Here is a 15,166-nt window from a genome sequence, read left to right as displayed (position 1 = left end):
TATACTGGGAACAAAGTATACTGAGAATACAGGAAGCATGTGCTGTGCAAGGAAGAGGATCTGAGAGCATTCAGGGAAGTTGTGTATCATTGGGACTCTAAGGAGGTGTGCATATAAAACCCGGCAAACAAGGAGGGAAATATGTGACAGTTTGCTGGGTAGGCAGAATTTACTTCACATTACAGCACAGAGGCAGAAAAGGTTCAAGAATTCTCCTGCTCTGATTTTCAGAGGCCAGTCAGGTTATAGAAAATATGTATCTTGTTTCTCAGCAGACATTTTCCCTCCCTTTCCTTCCTCACTCAGACAGACCCTCCATGTTCAATGTTCAAGCAAGCTTGCCAAATCACTGGTTCCATCATGGGATCTAGCAGTCAGTGAAAATCTTCAGAATTTCTTTGCTCTGTTGAACTCCAACAACAGAGGACAGGTGATCCTGCACATCAGAAGCTTTGCAAGCCATGCACACTAATTAGGATTCAGCTAACTGACATCTCTTGATGCATAAGAGAATACACTGTAAGATTATTAATATTATCATTGTACATTGTTTCATCTCCTTCCTCCACTGCATTTGTACAATGCCTTTAAAGTGGGAAGTTATATTTTATAACATTTTAATAAAATAGTGCCCATTAAAAACTTTGACCATTGGAAAAAGGAAAGCATAATCTGTGTCTCTTTTGAACATATGTTATTTAGCTCTGAAATTTAGTATGTGTGGATTTAATCAGCTGGAACTTTTTTACCTGGAGTAGAGAGGTGGCCTGTGGCACACCTTACAACTCTTTGGAGAAAGGAGCATTTTCTTATATGAGTCTGTACAGCATTAATATACAGATAGAACTATGCACTTAATAAATAAAGTATGATGCAATAAATGGTCTATGGATCCCAATCTAGCAAAGTATATGCTTATCTTTAAATATAAACTCTCTCCTTTATTTCCAATACATTGTTATATTCATAAATGCAAGGCTGCAGATAAAAGACTATTAAAGTTTATATACATAAATTTATGTATAAACTTATGTACACACATCAGGAAAAAAAGCCAAAGTTTAAGGGATAAGTTGTATTTAATTTTTTGTTGTTATTTTTGAAAATCTTGTTACCTGATTTACCAATTACAGGTAACATCTAAGAAACAGAAAAAAGAAAACATTATTTTGCCAGTTTGGGGAGTGGTGGGTTACTTGCGCATGGTTAGATAACTGACTTGTAGTACCTTCAGAAAGGTTGTCAGTCTTCCCTTTTTTCTGTATGAGTTTTAGCAGCTGACCAAGGACAAATATTTCTTAAAAAGCAGATGTGTAGTTTAACATCATAGAAACTAACAGTTGAATCAGAAGCATGGTATCTGAAACCTTTTTTAATTTCTTATTTTTACTGTTTATATCTATACATGATGGTATCCTTGTAATTACATGACTGCATGGTGTTTTTAAAATATAGCACCTTAGATATGATACAATTTATGTAAAATATACATAACGAGTAATACTTACAAGCAGCAGTAAATTTGTTCAGGAAGAAAATATTTTTGACTGCATGACCATTAAAGAAACAATTTCAAGATTTTTTTTTTAATAACCAACTCTTTTAAGGAAGGCTGAAAAGATAACATTCAAACTCTTCAAAATTACCTCATTTTCAAGAAAAAAGAAAAAGGAGAATGAATTATTTCACCACCAAAATAAACATTTGAATAGAAACTGATAAAATAAGCTTATATGTGACTTTACTTGTTGAAGAATCTGATACAGTAATTTCTTGTTAGTTCTGCTTTGTGATACAGTGTCAGGAAGCAGAAGAGGAGACAGACAGAAAGGAAATTGTTATCTGGATAGGCATCACACAAATTATCCCAGAATGTGGAAAAAAAAATACTCTGCACAATTACAAGAAGCTTATTAGTAACACTGCATTTGAACTAGGTTTAATGTACAGAATTTAAAGTATTGCCCAATGGAAAGACAAAAGCAAAGGTCAGCTGCGATTTCTTCACTGAAATAACAGAAATTTTTCTTGATGCTTCCATAATAAACTCTGAATGTCCAGTCAGACACCCAGATAACAGAAATAATTACTGTGTTCATAAGCATTAGCAAACAAACATTCATTCCAGCAAGTGAAGAGAAAATTATGACAGTGCTAGAAAAAAAGCTAATGAAGACATTCTGGGCAAATAAGTGACTCTAGGAGAGAGGACGGAAATTAAAGAAGGTCTTGGAGCTCAGGACATCAAACCTCTATTTCAGGCTAACATTGACTTGCTTTGTGAACATAGCCAGTGATTTTACTTTTCTGTTCCTTAGTTTCTCTGGTCTTCATTGTAGATATCTCTATTGCACAGGAGTGCTGAAAAGCTGAAGAAGCTAACTAGGTATAGATTTTACATTGAAAAGTACTACATTATTAAATGTTATTTTTTTCAAGCTCACCTCAAACACTTGTTAAAGGAAATTATCTGCAGAGGGGAAATCACAGAAGGATGATATAGCTACCTACTGGAACATCTCTCTATAGTGGTCATGTTGTTCTTACTGTTTGAATAGCACCTATTCCTGGATTAGTGTTGTAGACACTTAAGTCATCTTTGTGAGTGATGTGTAACTTCCAAGGGAAGATATGCTTCTCAGCAGGCTTCCTTCTGCTCTGAGACACCATGAGTTCAACATCCTGATCAGAGAGCAGCCGGATCAGATCACCATCAAGGTCACAGTAATTCAAAACAATGTCGTCTTGGTCAAACTCCCGCCTGGCAGAAAAGAAGGGGATTGATCCCTAGCAACCAAAGAATGCCTGTAAAGTACTGCATGGTAGATGATATCTTGGAAATCTAATTAATCCTGCCAGAGCCACACTAAGCCTTGGGTGCCTCCATGTTCTTGATGCAGAGCTAGTGGTAGAAATCATATAGCCACATTCACATTTTGTTGTGTCTAAGTTAACAAATTTGTCAGGATCACGGACCATCTCCAGTAACTCCATGTGCATGGCACAATTAATTAAGTCTGATAATATGCTCATATATAACCAAGAGTTGACTGTAGTTACTCCCCCCTTTTGTCTATTTATGGTTGCTTTTTTTGAGGGGAGGGCAGGTTAAGTAATGGAAGAATGCTGAGAAAAGTCCTCTGAGGACTTTAAACATTAAATTAGAATTTAATGTTCTAATGTCTTAATGTTCAACACTAGTTTAATGATCTACAGGCATTAGATGGTGGTGTCCTGCATCCCAAAGAAGTATATTAGACAAAAGATCCTTGCTTGGGAGCATGGCTCTAGTCTTAGAGCAAGAAACAGATACTGAATTCTATCCAGCACAGTTGAGTTGGAAGCATGTGGCATTCAGCACTTGCTGACAATCCAAAGGCAGACTAGTGTCTGCACAGCTGGCACTGGGCCAAGTCAAAGTACAAATACTTCTTCAGGACACTTCAAAAGTGTTTCACACCCAGAACATCATGATGGCTGGGTAGAATGTATAGAATATAGAAAATCTGGAAGGAACTGAAAGGACTGGAAGGAACGTGACACAAGTTTTGAGTGATATTAAATATACAACTATCTGCTCGCTCTGTACCTTATTAATTCCATTAGATCTTTGAATAATGGAATGCTGCTCAAATCCTCTTCCACCAAGATATCCCTGTAATAAGAACAAACATTATCATTACATATCATAAAAAGAGAATTATCAGCATCTCATCAGCAGTAACCTGGAAGACCATTTTCTTATTACCTGATAGTGCTCACTGTCTCCTCATGGTAATAACAGCGTACTCTATTAACTGTGTCTTCCTGCTGTGGTAAATCTTTTATGATCTTCACAAAAGCACAGGGAAAAATCCCAGTGGCACTATGAGCTGTTCCCTGGAATGACAGGAAGCATTAGAATGAGAAAAAACATGCTGTTTTAGCTACATATTATAAGTTTTGGAATTAAATTAATTTCCATGGGAACAACAATCAGAGTTTTTCTACTTTAAAAAGAAAAGAAACAAAAAAGCTATGGAAGTCACCTGATGTCATCCCTGCAACAAGATTATAAGATTGGGTAGTCAAATACGTGGTGGGGAAGTGAAACAATGCGCAATATATGAAAGTCAAATGGTTACCAAGGAAGGCTGTGGTATTTGAGCAAGCAGAGATATCATATCAGCAAACACACAGTATGTTCTCCTCATCCTTTTTCAGAACACTGCTCTTTTGCCCAAGTTCTCTATAATCAGGCTGACGTGTTTTGTGGTATAAAGCATGAAGTATAGAGCAACTTATCCTAAGGCAAGAAACCTATTAATCTCTGAAATAGAGTTTCCAGCTACTTTCTGTGGCCTTTTTGTGTTCTAATCACTTCCAAAGAATTTAAAGAACATTCTGGCAGAAGCAAATGACAATGAAAACTGAAGTCTAGAATGCAGGAAAATTGTAATCTAAAAACCATCAGAGGAAAACAATCTTAAATTTGGAGTCAATGACATTTCCCTCACATTAATGCCTGATTGTGATACAGTTGCTCTTTGAAAGAAGGGGACAGGTATCAAGGACTAAAACAGTACTTTCTAGTCATATATTTCAAAGTATGCTAATAATTCAGTACTGGTATTGCAGTCTTACCTCCAACCAGTCTTTGTTTATTCTGCTGAGTAGATAGATCAAGTCCCCCTTCTTAAAGCTGAGTTCCAGTTTATTGGTTCCAGAAAAATCAAATAGTGCCTAAGGAAAGTAATAACTCTGAAATTTTTAATTCATGGAATTACAAAAGTGAATCTGCCTTGCCTGTTCTGTTCTTGAACTGCACACACAGAGCATGAACGAGCAGGATAGTACACACACAGTCATCACAGATCTATTTCTGGGGTAAGGTCATATACAGAACTGTAATCTGCAGTCCTCACAATTTCTTCTCCTACTCAGTACAGGCAGTAAGGCTTTGAAAAAGTAGCAAAAGCAATAGGATAAACATGGTTCTGAAAAGGCTACGTGCTTGGATTCTTAAAGTGGCAGGACCCTGACTACCAGTTAAATAAATATAAAGAAGGTGAAAGCATATAAAAGCAAGTTAGTCAACAGAGCTAAAGACAACTGTCAACTTGAAACTTGACAACTTGAAGCCCTGAAAATCCAAAAGAATTATATTATTTCTGGCTGCAGTTCTACAGCCTTCAGATTTGCTGCAAGATGTCACAATGAGCCTTAAAAAGTTGCAGGAGAGTTGTGTCCAAATTTAAGGATAACTAGCTGTTCTGTTTACATCTAGCTTTCAGGCCTATATGCTGAACTGAGAGATTAGAGGAAGTCTGGGAAATTGACATATAGCTAAAGTAGAACTTAGATGCCCCCTTCAGGAAAATAAAAGGAGTTAAGCACATGTTTACAAGCTATTAACAAGCTTAACCTTAACAAGCTACTCTTTAATAACTAAAGTGGCTGAGTTATCAAAAACATACATCTTCCCCATTGTCCTAGAGAACATAGTAGCCATTCAAACACTCTTAGAAGAGCAAACATTAGATGTCCCTTATTCCGCGGTGAGATGGTTCTTTTGGTCTCATTAATGCCAAATTTGAGCGCCTTATAAAGGTTCTCCTTAGGGTTCTCCTAATAAAAAATCGACAATGACTACTGGCTTGCTAGAAGTTGGTATGTTTACATAATAGCTCTTTCAAAAGCCTTTTTCCATCTATTAAAAAGCTGTTGTACATATAATAAATATTAATAAAAAGGTAGATAAAACCCAAGAATTACAACTGATCCAAGACCAGTCATCATCAGTGTAAAAAAAAAAAAAATCAAAAAAATTCCATGTTTTTTAATAACCTTACATGAAAGAGTCACATGTTCAGAAAGTAAGTCCATACTCAGACAAGGGCTGCTTTCAAGGCAGTTTCATGTGCTTAATACCAAGACAGTATACCTCACCAACAAAGCTTTTAAACATATGCTGAAGTCAATGAGAATGAAGCTTGTGCTTGCTTTAGATTTATTTTATGGGTATCACTATGTAAGTGTGCACCCTTTGGCAGTGAGTTCTACCTGCCTCTCAGTCTTGAACCTCCTGTCATTCTGAATTCACAATGGACCTTCTTATTACTCAGGTCAGGAGAAATTAGTTTTTTTTCCATCCTTTGCTTCAATCCCTATTGTTAAAAAGCAATTGCTTTCCTGCGCTGATTTCACTTTCCCTTCTTTCTCCAACCTCTAATTGGAAAAGGCATCTTGACCAGAGAGACAGCAGAGCAAGATGGAGTTTAATCTCCCACCCTGTGGTAGATTGTACAGAGCACTCACCTCAGCCCGTGGAGTTGCCATGCGGTCTAAAATAGGCAATTGGGGTGAAATGCTTTTACTGAAAAGAAAGGAGACAAAAGGGAAGTAAATGCCTCTTTCTACTCATCAGAAATACAACACGATCAGTACACTGTCTGCATTTTCATTATCACAAGAGGCAGGCAAGCCACAGATCACTGGAGAAAAAGTGCATGAGAATCTGTGTACAGCATTGAAGTAAATAAACATGGATACAACAACACTGCCCTAGTTCTCTCAGTTCCCATACAGAGCAGCAGCAATCTGATGACGTCTGCTGCTGAGAACAGATGGAATTTTCAACATAGTCAGTAGCCTGGACCTCCCTTCCACAACACTGCTCAGCATCTCAATCTGCCTTCTAGGTCTCCTTTTTAGAGCATTCATGGCATTCAGTTCAAACTCTGCCATCATACGTACATTCAGGAATTTATATACACATGCAGTTTTTGCACTGTTTGAGCTACACAAAAAGAAAGTGAGTCCATCTTTGCTATGTTCAAAGGAGAATTAATATGTGAAGGGTAATGAAGTATGACATCTACTTAGCAGTTTTCCAAAGGGGTTCCAATGCTGCTATGTAAGATGGGCCCCTGCTTAGACAAAGAACAGGAATAAATGAAGTGCTCAGTTTCATTTAGTGTTTGAACCAGATCTCATTGAATTCAGTGCTAAAACTCACATTGACTTCAGTGGTGCAAGCCTGTGCCCTTAAGTTTGGCCTGTATACTCTGCACATTTCCTTATAAGAGATATTACCATAAAAGAATTCTCAACAGGCAGAGCTGAGCAACATTCTTTGAAAAGGAAGCTACAACTTTATTTTGGAATTTCCCTTTAATGCAAATACCACATATACTTTAAATATATATTACTGAAAGGAAAAAATACCCAGTTTTCACTCTACCCCAAAGGTACCCTCTAGGACTTCATGGATTCATTTGGGATAACAGAGTGGTGATTATCAGCTCCCTTTCCCCACAAAACTGGACAGCATCTCTTACACCAAGCGGTGATGAAAAAACATGTCAATCACTTACACTCGGCGTGTCCGTGGGCGAAGCCGTCTCAGTCTCTGAGGCACCTGTTCGCTATCAAAGGTTGAGTGGTAGAAGAACAGCCGCACCTCTTCATCCATCAACACCCAAATGGGTAGGCAGAGTAAGTTCTGTGCAAAGAGCAAGTAGGAAGCACAGTAATTACAGTGGGAGAGACCACTTCTCTATTTATTTACATATGTAACATATATGCCTCTCTGACCTACAGGATCATGAAGGATATTCATTACTGCCAGAAATCTCCCCCCTCTCCTTCACACTCAGTAGGACAAGGCTGAACAGTGACGGTTTCTCCTGTTTACTCCTGGAGCTGGCTAATGCATCACTTCACTCTTTGTATCCCTGATTTAATGCAGAAGAAGTAAATTGCTCCTTGTATTTCCCTTCAGAATATGAATGACTGTGAAAAGAGAAGGCAGTCTTAAATACCAAAAAACTTGGCCAGTGAGTTGTGGAAAGCTTCAGATTGTTGCTGGTTTAAAGTCAGAGCTACAGTTAATCCACACACAAGGAATTTCTCTCCCTGATGTTACCGGCTGTGTCTCCACTGTGGAGCAGGTAAACCCAGAAGCCCACCCCACTTTCCTACTCCTTAGGTGCACATCCCAACTCCATATTCACAGAACACCTGAAGAATCTCCGTTTCCTCATACATCTTGGATTTTTTTGTAAGGATGTCTAGATATGAAGGCAGGGACTGAGCCTTTGTAAACAGTGTACTCCAGTAGGTTCCTACAGTCCAAACAATTTGGGGACTAGGATTGCAGGGTGTCCCACAGTGTGGACACTATGTCATTGGGGAAAATGTTATAGAGAGAAGCAGATACCCAGGACTAGAGTGGTAATATCTGTCTGAGCTGATTTCACAGGGTAACTATCTGGAATGCTCAGCTCAGTCTCTATGCTAAAATGAAGTTTTACCTTCATGTAAGCATTTAGGATAGGGATCCTGTTCTCAGCAATCTCCTTTTTGGCCCCAACATAAACCTTCCCTGGAAAGCACACAACAAGTGACAGTTATTGAAGGGAAAAAAAAAGAGGCTGTCAGAGAAATGAAGCAATACAGAGAAAGTATGAAGTCCTGGATCTCCAGGAAAATAGTTATTTTCTAATGGATTTCAGGTTCTTAAAGGAACTTTACCACATGTGGAGGGACTGCCAGTGCACCTTGACTTTACTTCCCGTCTTTCATGGCTGGGAACTAGTTCCTTGTCACAGCTAGCAGTCCTGCATTCTGTCAATGCATTCCTGTTTAGGACAGGCTGGGACTGAGAAAGCTACTAATCATGTACAGGTTTTGAATTGACAGCTTACCTGGAAGTATGGGGAGTGTGCAGGTAAAAGGGCTGTTTTTGCTCTCTGCCCCATATCTCTCTTCTAGTTTGGAATGAAGGGCATAGAACTGACGGTAGCGGCGGAAAATCAGGTATCTGCCACCACCTTTAATCTTCACTTCAATGACAAACATCTGAAACAGACAAGAAAAATTCAGGCTAATGTTCATACTTATTAAGATTTACAAAATGAAAGTAAGGCATACGGTAGGAACATAAGATCAGCATCTCACTGGTGAGAATATTGTCTTAGGGGCAGGGTGAAAAGTAAGGCTTCAGTTAAGTATCTGCATACTCAAGTACTAGAAAATAAGAAGTTAGCACCAAACAGTGTGTAATATGTGTGGATCCAAGTTGCCTACGGATCATGTCTCTGTGGCTGCTTTCTATCACATAATCACAGAATCACCAAATCACACAAAATCACAGAATAGCTGAGGTTGGAAGGGACCTCTGGAGATTGTCAGGTCCAACACCCCTGCTCAAAGCAGGGTCAGCTAGAGCAGGTTGCCCAGGACTGTGTCCAGTTGAATTTGGAATATCTCCAAAGATGGATGCTCCACAACCTCTCTGGGAAACCTGTTCCAGTGCTTAACCGCCCTCACAGTGAAGAAGTGTTTTCTTTTGTTCAGACAGAATTTCCAGAGTTTCATTTTGTGCCCATTGCCTCTCATCCTGTCACTAGATACCATTGAGAAAAGGTAATCTTAAAAGGAAACCCAAAAGGACTAGATGCTACTTTACTCTCACATACGTTCCCTCAGAACTGACAAAATATATTAGGGAGGTAAATGTAAATATCCTCATTTGAAATAGAGAAGTGAAGACATCAAAGGATCAAAGATAATGTTTTATGGTAGGATGCTTAGGACAACTAAATCTACAGGTATGCATCTAAATGAAAAGATTTTCAGAGTTGAGGGCATTCATATTTCCTCTGACTTTGAAGTATACAATTTTAGAAATTCTGGTCTATGTAATCTGACCAAAGGCAAAGCCAGAAACAAAAAGTCCCCTGACTTCTAATGCCCTCTCCAACCACTACATTATTTCTTATCTCTCCCCAAAACTGCTTTGCTGTAAGGGAAACTCTTGATTCACATGCACTGACCTTTGGGTCATGTTGCAGCCAGATCCTTCGGCAGACATAAAGAGAGAGCAACTAAACATCACTATATTCAAAAGTAAAACCTGCATCCTTCAGTGGGAAAACTTTATGAGCACTGTCTCCAGCAAAAACAGCACACTCTGCAGAAGTCAGACTGAGCTGGTCTTATCCAAAATCCTTTCTCAGAAAATCTCTTAAAGCTTTTCCCCACTATTTCCTTCTTTTGTGCTCTTTCATGACTCATTATCTGATCTAGATATGATATCAAAGACATGATATCTTCTGTGGAGATGGAAGTGTCCTAATTTGCCAGTGCCATAGAAAAATGGAGCCAACCCCCTCCTTTTTCCCTCTTTGACTTTTTCCACTTGCCTCACCAAGATCCAGCTCTCTAACAGGAAAGAAATAGGTGTAGGTAAGAATTTAGAAAACAAGCAATATTAGAGGAGAGATCTCTGTCAGGTTCACCCAGAGAATAAATTTTCAGACTAGATCTGTGACAGAATAACCTTCATTCCAGAAAAGAGAAACTCTGAGAAGGTCTCAGCATGGAACCATTCATACCAAAAAGCAACTACACCAGGTTAACTGTCTCTTGTTTCCCACAACCAAACCAGTCACAGTTGAGGGCATATAAAGACAAGATTAATCTCCCTTCTTACAAAATAATTAGTAAAGCCTTTCTTCTCTTCAATGTCTGCAATGTTAGCTGAAACAGGTACATCATCTGGAAGCTGGTCAAAGTCACTGTGAAGCAAGAACAAAAGATTTAGGTTACTCAAACTGGTGTTAGCCTTTGGAGGTCTCTATGCCATACAGAATAAAGATATCATATGGTTAAGTTTCACATTGTTAAGGGTCAAAACCAAGAAGTTAGAAACTCTTGGTGTAATTCTCTTTTTCGAAGGTCTGATCATGAGATGTTAAGCTTCTGTAACTTCAGCAGAAGTCAGTGGCAGCTGTGAGGACTCATTAAGCCTGAAAACCAGCCCTAGTGCTCCTGGCCTTGTAAGAGCAGCAGGGCTACAAATGGAAACACTTGAGCTGGTAAGCTTTTCATGAAAAATGATATCAACTGTGGATGCATTCTTAATTCTTCCTACCGTGTCTAGTAGACTCAGAATACGAACTTTGGAGCAGTATACCTTATTCTAAGATCATTATACACCATCATTTATGTTATTATTACTACATTACTGTAGGGAATAGGAAGCAATTCTGGGAAAAGAGCTTATTGTGCTAAGTGCTATAGAAAATGAGAGCACAAAGGTGATTTTTAAAAACCTTACACTGTATATGATACACAATGTACATTATACATATAAGATAAGAAACAACAGAAGGAAAGAAACAAATAGAAAAATACAAAGCAACAACATCATAACTAGTGGTTCTGCAGCAGCTGTCAAAATTTCAATTTTTTTTATAAGCATCACAGTAAAGTAGAATTTTAAAGAAACTTTGGAAAAAGAATGAGTAGTTTAGCAAATATTTACAAAAAGACTTCCCAGCCACAACAGATAACCTAAAGTACAAAGATACTTGTCTGAAAATGTCAAAAGTGTATGAAGGAAGTGATAATGGGCAGGATTAAGATTAGCTTTGCAGATCCTTAAAATTGAAGATGGAGATTGTATCTGAAGCAAGAGAGAAGGGAGGATTCCCGAAGGAATGCCTAAAGAGCAGCCATATGACCAGATTCACATATAATTTGTCTATGTTGTCTACACAATAACAGAACATGGATTGGCAGATCCTTTTTCCTCTGGGGTCTTCTCCTTGGCATGACATCTTTGACAAATAGAAGACAAATTCACCTTTGCCTCAACCTTATGTCATGTTGTTGGAGTGCTATTTATATTAACACTTAAGTAAAAAGATTAAGAATGAGGTGGAAGAGAAAGAGAAACTGTAAAAAGGATCTAGGAAATGTCAAGCTGATGTTACATTTTCTGATCCTACAAAAACATGGCAGTTGTTTCAGTTTATTCTTCTATCAGAATATCCCAAGCAGAGCACTTCCACAATGGAGAGCCCATCTGGAAGGCTGAAGTAATGATGCAATGTCTTGCAATAGCTTGTTGTACAAGGAGAATGACATGAATCAGCACCACCCACAGCACCATAAGTACCACCACTTACTGTGAAGAGGGATGTGGTTTTGGAGATCAGGAGATATAATTAGTCATATCACAAACATTCATATCACAAACCCCAGTGACAGGGAAACTCTGTTTGCAGTTATAAAGAGGACGACGACCCACTATTGTCCTAGGTGGTGAATATTCCCTGGGAAAGGAGGAAGAAGGAAAGTCCACTCCAACTTAACAAATGATCTGCTCTGCACTGGGAAGCCTAATATTTTGGAAGCTGTAAATCTTTTAGGACTGTCAAGAAAGCCTGCATCAAAATTAAGGCAACAGATTGCAGTGGTTACATAGAGGCTTGAGGGGAGGAGTGAGGAAGGACAGACATGTTACCTCTTTTCTCGCAGTTGTCGGGGAAGAGACATGCCTTCAGCTTCTTAAATCCAGAAGGCACGCTGAGCTGCTGTCCCTCCACTTCTTGAACAGTTCACAGTGGAATGGGATGAGCCAGGTCACAGCATTCTCCCTGTGCGAATCAAGACTCCTTTCCAAGGCCTCAGAAATCTAACTCTCACTGTTTCAGTGTCATCCTGTTTCTTCTGTACTTCCCCACCCCAATCAGACTGAGGAAGTACTAAAGAGAGAAAACAGTCATAAAGAAAGGCTGTTTTGTGATGTCTGTCATGTATCGAAACTGCTGCATTTGAGAAACCAAAAGCCTAACGAAAAGCAGAAACTGTGAGACATATATTCCATTGCACCTCTCTTCAAAGAAAGATCTGCCTCTGTGGAAAGCAAGTATGAAATACTATCATATCAAAATGTTTTATACCCACATCACACAGGTATGCATGACTGCAATGCATGCATGGCAGCAGAAATTCAGGCCCAGCAAAAGCCTCACATAAAACTGGCTAGAGCTGAATGTCCTGAAGATTTAAGATGGTAAAAAAGAGTCCTATCCTCCCACTTCCTGTCTTATGGTTTGGTTATGACACATCACCTAGAAAAAGAGCTAGACCTAGAGTTTATGGATTTCCATGTGAAGTTACATGGGAGCAGGCTCAACAAAATCTATTCTGTCCCAGCTATAATGATCCCAAATATACCACTACCACTATACTAACAATCACTGTAAACTAGGATGATACCTCTGATCCCTTCTTGAGACTCTGTGATTCCTGAGGATGCTCCCTTCTGTGGATCAAGAGCCAGGAGATGGAGCTAAAGAATAAATTTTCAAGTGGGGAGCAGGAGGGACGGTCAGGAAATTCAGCCTTGTCAAATATATGGGTAGCAGGGAATTAGGCACAGGAGGTTAGGAAGTGAGCTCTGAAGGATGGATCAATGCAAGTAAGACATGAGTTCTTGAAAGAGCAGAGCTCTTTTCAGCTTTGTATGCTCAAAACAATCCACATTTACCAGCTACAAAGACAGGGTAATGGTTCACCCAAGGAGAATGCTGACTGACCTACCTTATACACAAAGGGTAGGGATATAGCATTTGCGTAACATCAGTTGACAATCTTTGAAGAAGAAAATAGAAGGAAGAAAGTGACAAGAAAGCTGTTGTTTCCTAATCCTGTGGCTAAATTGCAGCATATTTTACCTGCCTTAGGCAAAAATCTGTCATGTACAGTATCTTTGCCTCTACATTTCAGTCTTTGATTGTCTTCCATTTGCACGTTCAGTACATATTTGGTTCCTTTTCATCCTTCTTCAGTCAAACAAATATTTGAATAGAGCAAAAGTCAACTGACATCCTTCAGAATAGAAACCTATTTACAACTGCAACCATCAGACTTGAGAGTAAACTGCATTTCACTGCATTTTACTGAGTAAAGTCTTCACTCAGCTCTTTCCTGTGGACAATGGAAGGCACCATTATAGAATTTGAGAAGGGTTATACTGTATCTTGCAGAAAAAACTACAAAATTCTGTGCTGTGTTTTCTGAGTGATTTTCTACCCTGTGCTGCCCACACAGACTTAGCAGAGTAGTTTTAAGATGGTGTGATGTTGGATGTAAGTATCTTTCCAGACCTTCAGACTCTGCTGCATATTCTATTTTCTTTATTAGGCCTGCTGGATGTGCAGCCTTCATGTAACCTGAAGGCATACTCATTAGTCTTTCTTTCCCTTTGAATGAGAGCAACCATAATCAAGTTTTGTAACTGCAATCCTCTTGCTTCCTCCTGAAATCCAGAAGGAAATGAGACCAGATTACCTTGAGCAGAACTCTTAATCACAAGATCAACGTATGCAAGCTCATGAAAATTCAGAGGAGTCCTTCTGAAATGTGCACAAAGATTGTGCATGGCACAAGAAGTGGGCAATCTTTAATAGATATGAAAGAGAAAGGCTGGAGATACACTTTTAAAATAACTGTTTATGTTGGATGTATGCCATAGTTTGACAAGAAAAATCATAAAATATATATTCTAATCTCTTCACATCTCTTGGAAGATAATCTAGATATGATGCAGATATGTCTTCTAGGAGACGGATAATATGACATAACCCAAAAATACTTGCTCATTGTTTACCTGGAGACATGGCTTTCCAAGAAGAGATTGACATCACAGACAAATCATCTATGCAGCTGATTTCCTGTAACAACAGAGTAAAAAAAGGAAACTGAGAGCAGCTCAGTTCTACTACACTCTACTACAGATTGTAGCCAGTAATAATACTAACCTGAAAGAAGGATTCTAAACCTTCTGAGAAATTTTTTGATTCTGCAAATATTTTCTCATTCTGAGCTGGAACAAAACCAAGACCTTCTTTTCTGAGGAAAAGACAGACTCCTACCTCAGAAGATTGGATAGCTTATTATTTAGAGGGCTTATCCAGACTGTGGGTGTCTAAGATTTGATACACTGCTTTGCCATGTTCTTCTGTGCCAGATCAGTGTCTTAACTACCGGGTGTTCTCTCTAAATCTCTGGGTTGTGCTCTTCCACTCTGGCGTAAAACTTAAACCTGAGTCTTCACCCATATCATATGAAAGCCTTAGCCTTGGGCTATAGGTCTAGTCACATTCACATTCTTCTGCAGCTAAAATAATCACATTATTAGTATGAATGAAATAAATGTCTATTATAAAACTGATACCATACTAACAGTATCACAGAAACACAGAATCACAGAACAGCTGAGGCTGGAAAGTACCTTTAGAGAATATCTAGTCTAACTCTCTGCTCATGTAGGGTCACCTAGAGCAGGTTGCCCAGGATCTCAAAGGATGAAGACTCCACAATCTCTCTG

General features: G+C 38.8%; 1 protein-coding gene across 1 annotated transcript; it reads right to left on the bottom strand.

Moving 5' to 3' along the window:
• Nucleotides 1-1,697: 1,697 nt before the first annotated feature.
• On the bottom strand, nucleotides 1,698-12,407 carry NCF4 (neutrophil cytosolic factor 4). The gene is made up of 10 exons (XM_013947101.2): nucleotides 12,296-12,407; nucleotides 10,478-10,562; nucleotides 8,688-8,841; nucleotides 8,295-8,365; nucleotides 7,356-7,483; nucleotides 6,298-6,355; nucleotides 4,624-4,722; nucleotides 3,749-3,879; nucleotides 3,590-3,655; nucleotides 1,698-2,761 (listed from the first exon to the last, which is right to left on the bottom strand). The coding sequence occupies exons 1-10, from the start codon at nucleotides 12,325-12,327 to the stop codon at nucleotides 2,533-2,535; spliced, it is 1,053 nt and encodes a 350-aa protein (XP_013802555.1). The 5' UTR covers nucleotides 12,328-12,407; the 3' UTR covers nucleotides 1,698-2,532.
• Between the last annotated feature and the right edge of the window lie 2,759 nt (nucleotides 12,408-15,166).

This window comes from Apteryx mantelli, chromosome 1 (genome assembly GCF_036417845.1).
Source record: "Apteryx mantelli isolate bAptMan1 chromosome 1, bAptMan1.hap1, whole genome shotgun sequence".
NCBI lineage: Eukaryota > Metazoa > Chordata > Aves > Apterygiformes > Apterygidae > Apteryx > Apteryx mantelli.
The sequence above is the reverse complement of the archived record's forward strand: the minus strand, read 5'-3'. Positions and strand labels throughout refer to the sequence as shown.

Coding starts and splice junctions, on each gene's coding strand:
- NCF4 (XM_013947101.2), bottom strand. CDS start 12,327: ATGTCTCTTCCCCGACAACTGCGAGAAAAGAG. Junction 10,563..12,295: donor CGACAACTGCGAGAAAAGAG/GTAACATGTCTG, acceptor CTTGCTTCACAG/TGACTTTGACCAGCTTCCAG. Junction 8,842..10,477: donor AAGGCTTTACTAATTATTTT/GTAAGAAGGGAG, acceptor TGTCTGTTTCAG/ATGTTTGTCATTGAAGTGAA.